This window comes from Homalodisca vitripennis, chromosome 4 (assembly GCF_021130785.1).
Source record: "Homalodisca vitripennis isolate AUS2020 chromosome 4, UT_GWSS_2.1, whole genome shotgun sequence".
NCBI lineage: Eukaryota > Metazoa > Arthropoda > Insecta > Hemiptera > Cicadellidae > Homalodisca > Homalodisca vitripennis.
This window is the reverse complement of record NC_060210.1, coordinates 14859706-14875489: the sequence shown is the minus strand read 5'-3', so window position 1 is coordinate 14875489 and position 15784 is coordinate 14859706. Positions and strand designations below refer to the sequence as shown.

General features: G+C 32.8%; 1 protein-coding gene across 1 annotated transcript; it reads right to left on the bottom strand.

Annotated features, from left to right (window-relative positions):
- Positions 1 to 1650: 1650 nt before the first annotated feature.
- On the bottom strand, positions 1651 to 12598 carry LOC124358968. Its single transcript, XM_046811255.1, has 2 exons — positions 12479 to 12598; positions 1651 to 6044 (listed from the first exon to the last, which is right to left on the bottom strand). The coding sequence occupies exon 2, from the start codon at positions 6041 to 6043 to the stop codon at positions 4586 to 4588; it is 1458 nt and encodes a 485-aa protein (XP_046667211.1). The 5' UTR covers position 6044; positions 12479 to 12598; the 3' UTR covers positions 1651 to 4585.
- Between the last annotated feature and the right edge of the window lie 3186 nt (positions 12599 to 15784).

Sequence of the window (15784 nt, the reverse complement as noted above, 5' to 3'; positions counted from 1 at the left end):
CAAAAACATGAAACAAACAACGTGTTATTTCAGAAGCCTCCAACTGGTTTAAGAGCAATGGTTTTCTGCTCAATGAATCAAAAAACTCAGAATTTTCTATTCAGTGTAAGGCTGACTGATAATAACTACGATTTTCACAGTACTTTTTCTAGTAATGCAAAATTCTTAGGAATTTATACAAATCTAAATTAGGACAAACATTAATTTTATATCTGCTAAATTATCATGAGTAATATTGAGTATTATGATAGGAGAACCTTATTTATTATCTCAATAATGAATATATCCAAATTCCTTATTTTGTTTCTTTCAGTCCATTCTTAGGTATGGGCTAATTGTGTTGGGAAACTGATGGGAACTAAGCATACATCAATAATAATAAACTTCGGAAATGTAAACAAATTTTAATAATATACTCGTTCTACAATAAAAGTCTATGCGAATAATTATTAATTCACATAGTTTAAAACATTGTAAACCTCTTTTTTTTACTGCTCAAACTGTCGTACATCTGTATCTTTTTGATTTAATGAAAAATAATTTCCAAAACCCAGACTACTAAAAAACCCATAGAGATAATCAATCACTCGTACAACACAAGGCAAAAGAATTTGGTATTACTAATATGTTTTAACCAACTAACCACAACAATCTGTAATTTCTATAAAAGTGTAAATATATATATAAAAAAATTATTTGTTATCATTAGTTCAAAGATATGACCTAAAAGTTTTCCTGAATAATTATTGTACATGGCTTTTACACAATTCTTTTATTCACTGGAAGAATTTATTTTCACAGATTCTATAACACTCTAAATTTTATTGACCAAAATTCTATGAGATATGATTCTGAGATAAAGGTACATTGAAGAGTTTTTCAAAATCATTTCATGTTTACAACCCCTTACCGACGTGTGGTAAGTTTAGATTCCAGACGTAGCACTATGAGGAAGGTGAACTGGAGCTAAACTCAACATTATGTGTCGAAAACTTGGTTGCTCCACTGTGCTTAGAGATTGTGTCCAAAACATCGCAGTGCACATAATGAGAATACTTCTCCTAGATTACACTATATTTTGTACTCTAGATATCTCTGATGTCAAAACAAAGTAAAAATTTCATTTTGAGCTTCTTCGTCACCAATTTCCAACTTTTTGGATCTCTTCAGATGAACACGATTTCAGGAGTCAAGTATGTGACAGCATTATAATCCAGACGCTGCACTTAAAAGAAGGTGAACTGGAGCTAAACTCAACATTCACATTGAATCAACCCTTCCCACCATAGCTACATAATAATGGAATGCAATCAGCTGACTAGGCAGCGAGTCTCTCATTTTTCTTTCAGCCAGAACTACAACATAACTCAATGTATTTGTTTATTTTATATTCAACATGGAATGTGAGCTAGAGGACTGATTTGTGCGGATTCACGGAAATATTCCAAGCAGTTGAAAACTAGTGCAGGTTGAAAAAATGTATGGTATGTAAATTACAACTATCAGTTAAGAGATATGTAAATGAGTCTTAATGTACTCTGAGGCTCTTATCAGTTTGAGAGTAATGACCTTGTTGATAAACATCCTGATCTCTATATTGTAATCCGTTGCAGGATACTGGAATTTGGAGGTGAACACGATTCACTCAGATACAAATTTATAAAACTGCAATAATTTATTTCTGTACACAAAAGGTAAAAATATTGTTTACAAAGCAAAGTAGTACATGTATAAACTTTAAAAACAAGTGTAAAGCACTTACACTAAATCCACATTAACTTACATTTTGTAAAGACCTAATACTAATTTCTGGACTCCTAGAATCTCGTCAACACGAATAAATAAGAGGACCATGCAAAATGCTGCATACAAGCATTTATCTTATATTTCATTTCATAGTGTTCAATAAATTATGGTTCTTATCTAATGTTACATGAAAACAATATATCTAATATTGTGGATCATATACAGTCGTAATAAATTACAATACTTTTAACATATATTGTGAACTACCAATATAAACTGTCATCAACAGTATTATTAGATCAAATATACTAGAACTGAAATTGAATTTCTTCCTGATCCTAGCTAGCATTGTGAAATATGTTAATACTGTTATAAAACATTAATTGCCAATGACTAATTGTTAAATTTATCTGACAAATTTTATAATTGTAAATTAGCAAAGATTACAGAGTTCCAAGACACTACATCACTATTATTCCAGTTCTTAAACACCCAATAATAATGTGGATGGGTTATTATTGGTTGTATGGTACTGGCTATCAATAATAACAATGGTATGGGGCTGGCAGTATTTATTTTTTCAGTCTTTCAAATTTGTTTAAAACTTTATGAGTACAAAAATTGTTCTGCCATGAAAACTTGGTAAGTTTACTCACCAAGATATTTAACATATATTATATTTAAAAAATAACACAGATACATTAAATACAGTTTTACAAATAAATCAAGTTTTTAACCTAACCTTCGTAGAATTGTAAATAGTTAATCCAACGTCAGTCACAACAAATATAAATCTCTTACAAGTTATTTCAACACAATAGTTTGAACACAGTCAATGTTTACAGAAAGGTTAAATAATTTAATACAATTGAGATCAAATAAATCACCTTAAGATTTAACTTCCCATTGCTATTTGTAATGGATCCATTACTTAAAATATTTTAAGCATTACTGTCAATAAGTAGGTGGTACAAAGAACTAAGCATACATCAATAATAATAAACTTGACCTTATAAATTAACAAATCCTAACATACATTAGAGCTACTGCTAATGCTTTTACTTCACACAAGTGTTTACATGATTACAACCAGATTTGAACCAAATCTAATCACCCAAAGTAAGACTGGTTAAGACATATAATAGCTACAGTTGTCAGTAATTTAGAATATTCAACAAGCTACCACTGGATATAAAGGATTTCCCAATAAATAAGTTCAAACGAGTTATTTCAACTTGGTTGAAGCTCAAATCTTTTTACTCAATTCATGAGTATATAAAAGAAATATGCTCAACTTGTCTAATGTATTAAATGTAGACCAAAGACATTTTAACTTAATATAAATTGATACTTATAAACACTCAAGTAAAAATATGACAATTATGATTAATTCTAATGTAGGATTAGTATAATTTAGATAATTTTAATGTAACTGTAAATTATGTTAATGAAGCCTATTGTAACAAAGTGTTATTTAATGGCCATTAAACCTTCTTGTTTCTTAAAGATAAATCTAAAATATTTTGTACTAGGTTATAATGATGTTGATTTTGGATTAATTTTATGGGTGGCCTCTCTACAACAAATTAACTTCAGTAATCGATTCCTTCAAATTTTTAAAACAGATACTATCATATTCTAATGGTTTTATAGCTATTTATCAAATGCCACATTTTTCAACCTATCAATTGTATGTTTTAAAGAAAGGATATTTTAAAACCAGTAGCAGCTGTACTGGATTTCCCCGTACTGTATTTTAAGTGTAAAAATAAAGCTCCGGCGAATTTTCACAAGAAACTAAGTTCTTTAATATTATTTTGGTAGGAATCTTTGCTAGCTTTTATCCTTATTAAATGTTGTTAAAACCTGAGGATACAAAACATTACGTCAACTGCCCAAATGACACTAGTGAACCAAGCTGAATCGAGGAGCAAAGGAACCATACTGAAATGTTTTTTTATATGTTCTATAATCTGTTTGTTAAAGGACATTTATTATACAGCAATTTAACCAGTGTTTAAGACTTAATCTTCGTAGCCTTTAATGTTTAACATGTATTAATTGTGACACTGATGGGATACATATAAAAAGACAGAATTAGCAAATGTAAAATAATACAGGTGTATTTTTAATTAGTCTTAAAGAAAGATTTCCTAATTAGCATCTTTGATCAAATACAGATTTATTAAAAAAGATATTGCCCTTAAAACAAGAACATGTGTTTGATTACAAAATATACTATGTTAATGCAGTTGTTTTCAAGTATGTACTTCAATAAAATAAGCAAACAAGCCTTATTTATTTTGTCCAATAGTCTGTGCAGTTCAAAAAATTAAAATTATGGAAGTATATTGTTTTATATTTTTGTTTTTACTCTTTTTGTGTAAGTTTATGCGATTTACAATTTAAATATGAAAAAAAAATAATAAAAACATTTCCTGTAAAGCATTTGAGAATTATACAATAATATTAATGAATTGAGCCTGTCATTGCTTCTTTGTGTCAAAATGCACCAAAAAGTGTTTTTAATACTTCACTTCCAAAATATTTCCAGGAGGTCATCCTTGGACCATTCCCATGGTAGGGGCTCATCAGCTATTACATTACCATATGACAACCCTACCAATAGGTCATGATGTACAATCATTTCAGTGGAATAGTCATTAAACAAAAAAGTTTGTTTTTGTTACGAAAAATGCAGCTATGTTATACCATCTTGTAACACAAAATAATAAAGGCAATAAACAATTATCCTGTACAGTATGTTAACAAATAAATAGAATGATCTTATCTTGAAATGTTTAAGGATAATCTTAGCACAAGGTGTTCCCAAATTTTATCACCAAAAACTCAGAACATTGACGTGTCTGCCTGCAACGTTTGTGCAAATAATTTTTGGCGGAAAACGTACATCTTTCAATGTAGTGATTGTACTGATGTCTATCATCCCATTGATAGAAGGCAACGATTTAACGAAAAAGCAACAATCTATGTCCCATAGTCGCACTTGACCGTTGTAACATGAAGAAAACAGAAAAATGTTTGTAACGTTGATACTTTCTATAGATAACTGGTCATCGTATAAACAGCTGTGAACCACAAGTCTGTCAGACATAACCTCAGCAATCATCACCTCTTTCATAGTTTTTACATAAATCTTTGCACTAGTAAATGAAAACTGATGAAGGTCTATAACGTCCAATTTGTTCAGGATTTTCAGTGCCGTTTCTGTTCCCGAATCGCTCAGTAAACACAAAAAATAGCCTGTGTTATGCTTGAATCCGATTATAGCAATAACCCGCTTGACTTTACTACACCAGATGATCTTACTTCTCTCGAAACTATGCAGAAATCTTACAACCCGCGGTGGGTCAAGCCGGAGAATCAAAGCCGATGCCTTCCATTTCTCGTTCTCCTCTTCATTTAAAGCAACAAGTGCAAACGATGAATCACCTCTAAAATATTCAAATTTGATAAAACCTTTGAGATCATCTTGATCTCCTATTACGTAAGGCACGATACGTTCTTGGACAATAGTGGATGCTTCCAATTTCACCAGAGTATCCAAATTCCAGATGTGCAATTCTGTGTTGGATAGGAACGATTTACGAATTGATGCTGTGTGTCCGAGTAAGATGTTATCGGTTACAAAATGTTTCATATTAGAATGGTACTTTTTTCCAATAGGGTCCCCTGGATCAAGTGTTACGACATCATCATGGAAGAAAAAGCAGCAGCAAAATATAGGTATGAAATTCGGGGGTTCAAAAAGAAACACTTGAACATAGTCTAAGTATACCGCAATAATCTTTGTATTAATGACGTAGAGCGTGTCTACATTTCTCAATCTTTCTGAGACACTGCAGTGGAAGTAAGGTTTATTTGTAACATTCCAAACTTCTATGGTAACATCGGTAATTAAAAACAGCCAATAATTTCCATCTTTATCGAGATGGTCAACAATCCTGTGGACAAATATTCCGGATTTTGGCTTGAAGGATTCTACAGTAAAACGCCCAGTTCTACAGTTGAAGCGAAGACACTGGTCTCTAATGTAATTTTCCCTCGCTGCACATAAAGGAACTAAAGTTTGAAAATACGGAGGGCAAAGTATCATTTCTTTGTATTTTTCTTGAATTTTGTAATAATTCCCTAAAAACTGAAGATGGGGCTCCCAGACCTTGTCTATGTTGAACTTTTCCCTCCACTTCCTGCTAACTGCAGAGCAAGCCATCAACTCCCGTGGTCTCAAGTAGACTGCAATATTCGTGATTGCACGGTCTGGCAGATTCTCCATCCTACAACCAACAAAATATACAAACTTCTTAGTACTGTTTGTCACTTTTCGGTTTCATTCCATTATTTTCTTTGTTGTAGCATCCTACCTAAAATTATGTTTATTGCCAACACAAATGTTATTGATTCAAGGTAGTTGAGGTGGAGGGGATCATAGATCAAAGATTATTGAAGCAAAGCAGACTGAGTCGTATCTGAGTGACAAGTATTACTTGTAGTATTCTAATATATCAGCTGACAGATAAATCAGACACTTGATTTTAGGATTTAGTAACTCCCACAGCTCAGCTAACAATCACTTTAATACTCAGGTAAAAAATTTAAAAAAGAGTATCATTTAAATTGAATCTACTGTCAGGTGTGTAATCAGTGGCGTAGCGAAGGGGAGGGGGTCCAGGGGGGGAATAAAAAATCACACTTTCGGTCGGAAAATAGACTTGAAAAACTCTACTGATTAGAACTTCAACGAATTTGGACTTCAGTGATTGAGGTAAACGTGGTGTTTTCGATTGAGTTAGGACGACGATTTTTGTTATCATTAAACTGTACATTTTACCTATATAATTATCGAGGAAAAAATCACTTCCGGTCGGTAAATACCGAAGAAAAGCTCTCTACAGATTCAAGTTTTGACGATTTTGGATTTCACTGGTTGAGTGGTTGAGGTAAAAGTGGTACTTAGAATTATGTTAGGACGGTGATTTTAGGTATTAATTCAACGCCGACTAATACATATATAATTATCGAGAAAAAAACAATTAAATCACTTCCGGTCGGAAAATACCGAGGAAAAGCTCTACTGATTCAGATTTTGACGATTTTGGATTTCACTGGTTGAGTCGTTGAGATAAAAGTGGTACTTGGAATTATATTAGAACATTGATTTTGGGTATCAATTGAACGCCGACTAATACCTATATATTTATAGAAGAAAAATTGAAAAAATCACTTCCAGTCGGATAATACAACTGGAAAAACTCTACTGATAAGAAGTTCCGACTACTTTGGATTTCACTGACTGAGGTATTATTTCATTTTCCTTAGTATATTCCGATCGGAATTGATTATTTTTATTTTTTTTTCTCGATAATTATATATTTATTAGTCGGCGTTGAATTAATCTCTAAAATCAATGTCCTAACATAATTATAAGTACTACTTATACCTCAACCAGTGAAATCCAAATTTTTCAAAACTTGAATCAGTAGAGCGCTTTTCTTCGGTATTTACCGACCGGAAGTGATTTTTTTCTCGATAATTATATAGGTAGTCGAGTACAGTTTAATGATAACAAAAATCGTCGTCCTAACTCAATCAAAAATACCACGTTTACAGATACGAAGTCCGAAGTAGTTGAAGTTCTAATCATTAGAATTTTTCAGGTGTATTTTATTTCCGACCGAAAGTGATTTTTTTGATTTTTCCGATAATTATATACTCGTCTACAGTGTAATGGTACAAAAAACCGTCATTATAACTCATTCATAAATACCTCAATCAGTGAAATCCAAAGTAGCCGAACTTCTAATCAGTAGAGTTTTTCCGGTGCATTTTCCGACCGTTAGTTTGATCTGTACCCGAGCAACGCTCGAAAATTGCCCTCCTTTTCTAAAGGGTTTTCGGCCGTCAGTGGCCCAATGTGTCCGAAGGGGTATTTCATTTTCTCCACAGAATATAGTTGTGTCAATTATACGCTTGAGTGAACCTCTGTTTTGTTCTTTTTCTTTCTTAACCAGTGAATCCAACGTCACTTTGGTGCCTTCTACTCGGCCAGAATCGAACTTAACGATTTAACGTAAATTTTCTGTAGCTATACAAGAATATTTGTGGTAGGCTACTAGAGTTACTGTGAGAGATTTGCCTATTACATCTTTCCACTTTCTATAAGGCGTAGTTACTAAAGCTCCATATTTTTGGTATTTACCTTTTACCAGTGAACTCATTGGCAAATAACACACAAAACGTCTCCCGGTTTCGGACCCCCCCGAACGAAATTTCTGGCTACGCTACTGTGTGTAATTATTTAAAAAGTTAATTAAATTTAAGGACGTTATAACTCAATGGACTTGTCAATTCATCTAAATAGATAGTTAAGGTTAGTGAATGTTTTGTAGCTTGTAAATTCGTCAAAAAATTAGTTTACAATATAATCATAAAATCCACCTTATGAGTTGTATGATTTAACACATACTGCAATTTATATGATAGTTTTTGTGCACTCAGGAGGGCAAGTGCATTTAAGGACTTTTTCTTCAGGACAAGAAGCTTAGGAAATGCACTTAGTCCTAAAAGGACCTTAGCACTGCTTCCAGAGTGACAGATTTTCTGGATGCGTAAGATTGGAGGTAGGGGCCACTTCCTGTTGAGATTCATGAGGAAAGGTTTTGGGCATCTCAGTCATGTCACCTTAAAAGAAGGGAAGGCCAGCTCTATACCAGCTTCTTCAGGGGGTGGCAAGCTCTTATATTTAGGCTAGCAACTGCCTTTAACACTTATTGCGGTTAGCAATGTGCTGTTTCTGGACATCCATAAGGTTGTCCAGATTTAAGTGACACTTCAGTTTTTGCTGTACCCAGTGTAGGTTCTACTGGAAAGTATAAACCAGCCAGAAGTGAACCCTCCTGAGGTTTGAGGTAGTTAGTTGACATGTCGAGTCCCTTGGGTATCAATGATGATTCCAAGGAGTCATTGTTGACAGCCTATGGTTATCACTGATTATACATGTACCTAAATGTGATTCTCATGATTTATACCAACAGTAAAATAAGAGTAAGCAAAAAGCAAGATATAGATTATACTTACATTGTTTATCTGCTTTTTCCTTTACTTACCACATTTGTCACACAATGAAACAGTTGGAGGGCATAAAACATCAGAGTTTTAAGTGTAAATCAGTTGCGAATACTGGATACGGGTATCACCATTGATACGTATGGACCTTGGAGGATAATTTTATCATTATATGCCTATGAATATCATTGGTGATACCTAATTTTTTTTGCTTCAAAACAATCTACAACCAATCCTAAATCAAATGCACTAACTTAGAGGAAAAAATATAAGTTGTGCAACTCTCGGTTGTGAGTAATACACTGTACTAAAGCTTCTAGGCTGGATGGAATAACTTTAGTGTAGTAGAACCTTGTAATACCCATGGGACTTAATGTGGTACAAACCCTGTTATGGGTATAGGTGAGTAGTACGTTAAAATTAAAACAATTTATAATTTATAGATCTAAACACAATTTTAAATTCAGATCAAATATTAAAGGAATGTACAAAAGTTTAAATGACAAAATAAGTGATACACATTTTGACAACCGTAATATGGATTTCAAAACACTAAGTATGTTTGAAAAATTTTAAAGGTTGTTTCTGGCAGTTATCAAAAGATTTCTCCAAATGAGGCTTCTTTTAAAACTAACTATAACAATAGAAATTATTTGCTCTAATTCTTTAATGCATTAAAGAATTATTGCTTTTTTGTTCTCTTAGGATAAGAAGCTTGGTATGGGCCGCCAATTGAAGGGGGTAGGGGCCGCCTCCTGTTATAATCCATGAGGAAGAATTTAGGGCACTAATCTCAAAGTCATGTCCCCCCGTAAGAAGGAGAGGCCAGTTCTGAACCAGTCTGTCCAGTCAAAGCAGGGAGAGGGTGGCATACCCTTATTGAGGCTAGCAAGAACCTCTGATACTTAGGGAACGAACCCCACCAACTCCAACAGTCACCTCTCACAGTTCACTAGACCTATTGAATTACCCTTGCAACTCAGAATCTTGACATTTGCGGTTAGTGATGTGCCGCTCCTGGACATACATAAGGTTGAAGATTTAAGTGACACATCGGTGCCCAGTGGTAGGTTCAACTGGAAGGTATAAACCACCCAGAAGTGATGCCTGCTGGGTAAAAATTATTGCTTACCCAGTAATGACATAGATACTCTTTAAATTATCAAGCCCTATTAGTTGCTTCAATGGTTCCATGTTTAACACCTTCCCTGCAGCTCTAAACTGAGTGAAACTACTCTCATTGTGCTACTGCATTGTAATTCATTGTGCTTCAGTGTGTTAAAAGATTCATTTTTTATTTCTTTTACTGTTTTTCATGGGCTTTATTGACGAATTCAAATTTGTTAGAATGAATAACATTTGCATAGGCATTACAAAATTTAAAATGTTAAATATTACATACTATTTTACTTCATCATTGGTACAATTTTAATTTTTCATACGTTTGATTCCATACATTGTTATTTTCAATGCATTTACCGAATTTAAACATTTTTCTATTATGAATGACTGTTTTTTTTATTTTTATTTCTTGATAAATTATTATTTTTCTATACAATTTGGTAATTTACTGTAGAATTTTGTTCCTGTGTATAACATAAAAAAAATTTTTCATTGTTTTGATTTTTGTAATTTTATAAAATATAATTATTTGTATGTACATCATGAAAGAGAAAAAAAATTGAATTGTAATACATAAATTCCAGGAAGTTTCAGGATGTTATAGCTTATGAAAATACTGCCACAAGATTCTCTTGGTGTTTTAAATGTACAGAGTGTAATCACAATTTATAAAGTATGTACTATTAGTATATAACTTCCACTATTATTTGATATTTTGTTGAAACAATTAAAGATATGGATATAGCTTAACATTTTTACAATAACTTTACTAATCGGTTTCCTTGTGCTAATAGTTTTTTAAATGAAAAACTGCTAAAAGAAAATGTTTGATAGGCCTTCATTATTCTATGATGTTTTATTATTTAATGTGCTAAGATATTTTTACATTATTTTTAAGAGTTGTAAATCTGTACTATCCTACAGTCTATCTGACTTATAAAACCCCAATTCACTGCATTAGGTAAAAATAGTGTTTAATGGATCATCTGGTCAGATAATCAATTATGTTTGTTATTCTGTACCGTTTTCCTAAAGCACATAATTTATAAATATACTATTGTATTGTGTATAGTATTGAATTAAGTAAACACTATTTATTTTAAATATTCAACTGAAATTAGTGAAATTGTTTGTGCGTACGAATTGATATTTACGCTTTCAATATATTTTACTATAACTTAAATTTAAAACGTATCAGTATTATTTTAAGAGTTATGACACAGTTTCATGATTTCATCATACTGAAAAATTTATAATGTTACTTAAAGAAAAATTTTTGATTTTTATGAGCAACTACAGGTTTTTAAGTATTTTTCATCGACAAGGCCTTATTTGAGAAACAGTGTGTCATTTACAATGTTTCAATCATCGTTACTAAAGCAATGTTAAAAATTTGAAAAATTAGTTTTTATCACGCACCAAAAATATACAAAGTCTACATAAAAAATATTTATGTAACCATCAATTTGTATATCATAATTTAAATTGATTTACTTCATTGATCTTCTGGTCAAGACATAACCATTGAGGTATTGCGTCGTTAATTATTTAAAAAATTACATTTTGTTCTGTATGACGCCTAAATGTGTTGTACAATATTTAGTGTTTTGATATGCTATCCATCTACAAGTTTGAATATTATTTGTATCTTTATTTTTACCTGTAATAAATTTAGTATTGAAAAAAACCTACACCAGATAACTTCGGTAGCTATATTATGGTACCTAAATCTGTATAACTAATATTTACTCTACCCAAATTCCCTATAACAATCTTGAACCTCTTTTAAAGATTTCCTCAATGCATCTTTAAGCGCAAATTATACACTGTACCAAAATCAGTAACACTTGTGGATAAGTACTCCTACGAGGACAAAATGTTCAGGTCAGTTTGTTATATATACTTTAGCTCTAGAATTGCTCTACTAAATATAAGACCCTCTACAATTTTTATTTTTTACTTGCAAGCGCTATCTTGATGAATATTTTTTCCTTAGTCGCTATCAGCAGGATCGGAGGCATTATTGTCAATCCGTTAAATTACTAATTCCTTATTCCAAGGGTTTTAAAATGTTCAGTGAGTAAATATGTAGGTACCTTAAATAATTATTTACGTACCAAGCTTTATAGAACTATTGAGATGTTATTGAAAACTTGAGTGATATTTGTATAAAGCTAAGTATAACATATCTAACTAACGACCCAAGTTAAATAGGTAGCTAAAATCAGCATTGATTAATTGTTTAGGTAAATCTTGTCTATTCTTGGTTATGAGCCAGTAGGCCTGATATTTTGGAACCTTTCATCAAATTAAATATTTTAAAACAACAAACAACAATTGAACAATAAGTTAAATAAATCATTAATATACTTATGAGTCTACATCTGTGGAATTATATAAAAATAATATAACAAATAACTCTCATCAACACAAAAATCTCTTAATAGTCTTTCTAAAGCAGGAAAACTTATAATACAATGAACACTAAATTTAGTCAAATAAGTGATTAATAGTAATAAAGTACCTTAGTTTGAACAGTAAAATTAGTTTCCTTTATAATTAGTTTCCAAATCTGATAATTTACATGTTGCAACTCATCCTGCTATAATATCAAATAAAGCTATCAGTGCTCAGTAGCCTTATCTTATCTTTCTTATCAATGCTGCAATACCTGAACTGTAGATTTTTGTACAACCCGCAGGGCAGGAGCAGGTACATAGAGTAAGCAATGATGTAAATTGTAGGATGAAAGGTGAAACTGCATGCAAAATTGTGGTAGTTTATTTTAACGTCATGCTATACTAGCATTATAGCTCTCTATTTCTCTCTCTGTGGTATCTTAAACCGTAATGATGTAATATAACTAATGTATGTATTTCTGTTTTAGTGCAATATAACGGCATAACCGACCATCTTGTTGGTCTATTAAAAAGTTTACAGTTTTTTAACCAAGAGTTCAAAGGTTCGGTTCTCAAGTAGTTATTTAGTGTTTTGATGAATGAACTCAGATGGAACGGATATAAAAGCCGGCAAAGGTTGGAGCTAAAGATTGGGACAAAATATCTACTAAATACGCTCTGTAAATTGTGTAATAAGCTGAACGAATAACAAAGACATTGCCACTTTTTGACTTGACTAAAGTTATGCATTAATTCCGGCATTAGGTCATACAATTAAGATGTCAAATTTGTGTGTGTTTTTTAAGATACGTTCACGACTACGTTCATTGGCCAGCTTGGTTATTATACCATTTCGTTTCAATAGCCTACAGTATGGCGGCCATTTATAGTTTTTTTAAATGCACAACTCCGTTACTTGTGAACCTAGAGAAAAAACCAAGTGTTTTGGAATGCTTTGTAAGGTTAACTAACCATTTTATATTTAAAATGTTTTGGTATCTCGGACGTTTTCGTCCCTTAGAATTGACAATAGAAATGGTGAAACAAGTTCAAACTTGGCACAAAAATTGATCTTTTGTATACTTCGACTGATTTTTTTTGCCAGCTTAGTACGCTATATATTTCTATTACGGTGGCCGTTAAACTATTACAAATGCACAGCTCTGTTATTTATGAACCCAGAGACAAACTAAAACTGCTCTGGAATGCTTAAACAATCCCCTAAAAATTTTGGATTTTTTTAATCTCGAAAGGCTTCTGAGATATCAAGTAGATTCCATGAGAATAAATTAATAATATTTCACAAAATGCACCTATTTCCTCCGACTACGCCGGTAAGACTAGTCCATATTTTAATTCCGTAGTTCAGTAGACTATAAGTAAGAATGCTATATGATTCTGGTCCAAAAAATGAAAAGCGAGAAGCAGTCTCGAAAATCGTGCACGTCCGAGGGCATGACGTGGCCGATGCGGTTAACAGGGAGAAATATCGGGACAAAAAGAGAACTCTCTATGCACCATCACATAAACCTGCGCGGATTGGTTCTGAGGGAAAGTGTGGAAGATTCTTCCGGGCAGTTTCCTGCTGTCACGATCAGCTGATCATATCTCAGCCTTCGATATCTCGCGACCACATCGCGTTCCACAGCTGTTTAGTCTGTCAAAGAGTTATCCTTGACAAACCTGCGTGACAATTAAATTAAAGATGTTACAAGTTATCATCGGAACCGTCACTAAAGACTGGAAGACTCGGAATAGCCCGATATTTCGTAGGAATTCATTAACAAATACATGTTCTGCCGCTACGCACGCTTTTGTGTGCATCTAGTATGGTTAAATAAGGACAACCTCGGAATGAAAGATAATAAGCTAAACATTTCCATACGTCTTTATTTTGATGGTATAAAACTTACCTCAAAAGTCTCATATAATCACGTGTACGCGACTTAAGATATTTGAGGTCAAAGGTCACGAAAATCGCTAAATGACTTTGAAGGTGGTTAGAGAAATTGTAGAACGGAAAATTCTCTTCAACTTTTGTCTGAAGTAATTTTATGTACGTTCAACCCTTTTTGAGATACAGCGCAAAGAGTAGGGGACCGCTTACCTGTATATACGATATCAGGTCAGCCAGTAGAATACAATAAATAAATTAAGACATATCTAAAAAAGAGAATATTTACACAAAGTCTACATCAGCAACATTTGATTCATAAAGCTCACACAGCCTATAGAACGGATTTGCAATCAACCAGGCTTGCATTATTTTCTTAAATCTACTAACATGTTGAGCACTCTGAGAAAAACAGTTAAAAAGCTTTAGGTAGGCTATACTTACAACCTCATGAGCATTTAATACTTTAGAGAGCCTGGTGAAATGTCTAGCAATTTTTGCTACTGTTTCTTGCGTTATGCATTTGTACATTACTGTTTAGTGTGGTGTAGGGCACGTTTTTCTTTACATGCTGCAAGCAGAGAAAAATAAACATATTAACAATAGTCAGAATGCCCTCTTGGATAAAAAGTGGCCTGCAGTGAGATCTGAAATCAGCTTTTGCCATAATTCCGATAGCTTTCTTTTGTGCTAACAAAACACTGTTTACTCTACATGAATTTTCCCACAAAAGCAAATCATATGAGAAGATATTTTGAAATAAAGCGTAATATACTATTTTTATATGGTCTTTAGAAACTAATGGTCTTAAATGTCTGAACAAAAATACAATTCTACTTAATCTTTTTAAAAACATGCTCTACATGCACATTCCAGGATAACTTGGGATCCACAAAAATCTCAAGCAGCTTCACACTCTGAGAAAATTGTTTTTTTTTTGTGATTTTGAATTCCCTATTTAATTCGTTTTCAGAAAATACTTCACTTAAGATTTTCTGATGGTTAGTTCTTTTTTTATAGCTGTTTTTCTAAAGAATTGCAAAGAGATTTTGACGTGCAAGTACCAGAGAGCGATGGCCAATAAGGAGGCCTATGATCATAAAGATCATTTCCACCTGCCTAAAGTGGTAATGGACAAAATAAAACCAATATGTAGGTACTTGGCTTCACCAGACCTTCTAAGGAAATGTTTACACGGAGGTACACAAAACCCCAATGAATCCGTCAACAACATAATTTGGTCTCGACTTCCTAAAAATACATTTATGCTAAGGTCAACCCTTGAAGTAGGTGTATATGAGGCTGTTGCTTGCTTCAATCACGGTAATATTGTGAGATGTTTAGCTCTAACAATTAGGCTACAAGCCTGGCAACAATTTGGTCAGACAAATGATACAGAAAGATGAGATCCGAATCCGACAAGCAGAAAATGCCATCGAGGAATTAGAAAAGAAGTGCCGGCAGAGGACAAAATTAACCAAATTAAGACTGGAAGAGTTGCTTGAGGAAGAAGAGGATCCAGATAACCCAGCATATG

Excerpts from the sequence above, each read along its gene's own strand:
- LOC124358968 (XM_046811255.1), bottom strand. The coding sequence starts at position 6,043 with ATGGAGAATCTGCCAGACCGTGCAATCACGAATATTGCAGTCTACTTG.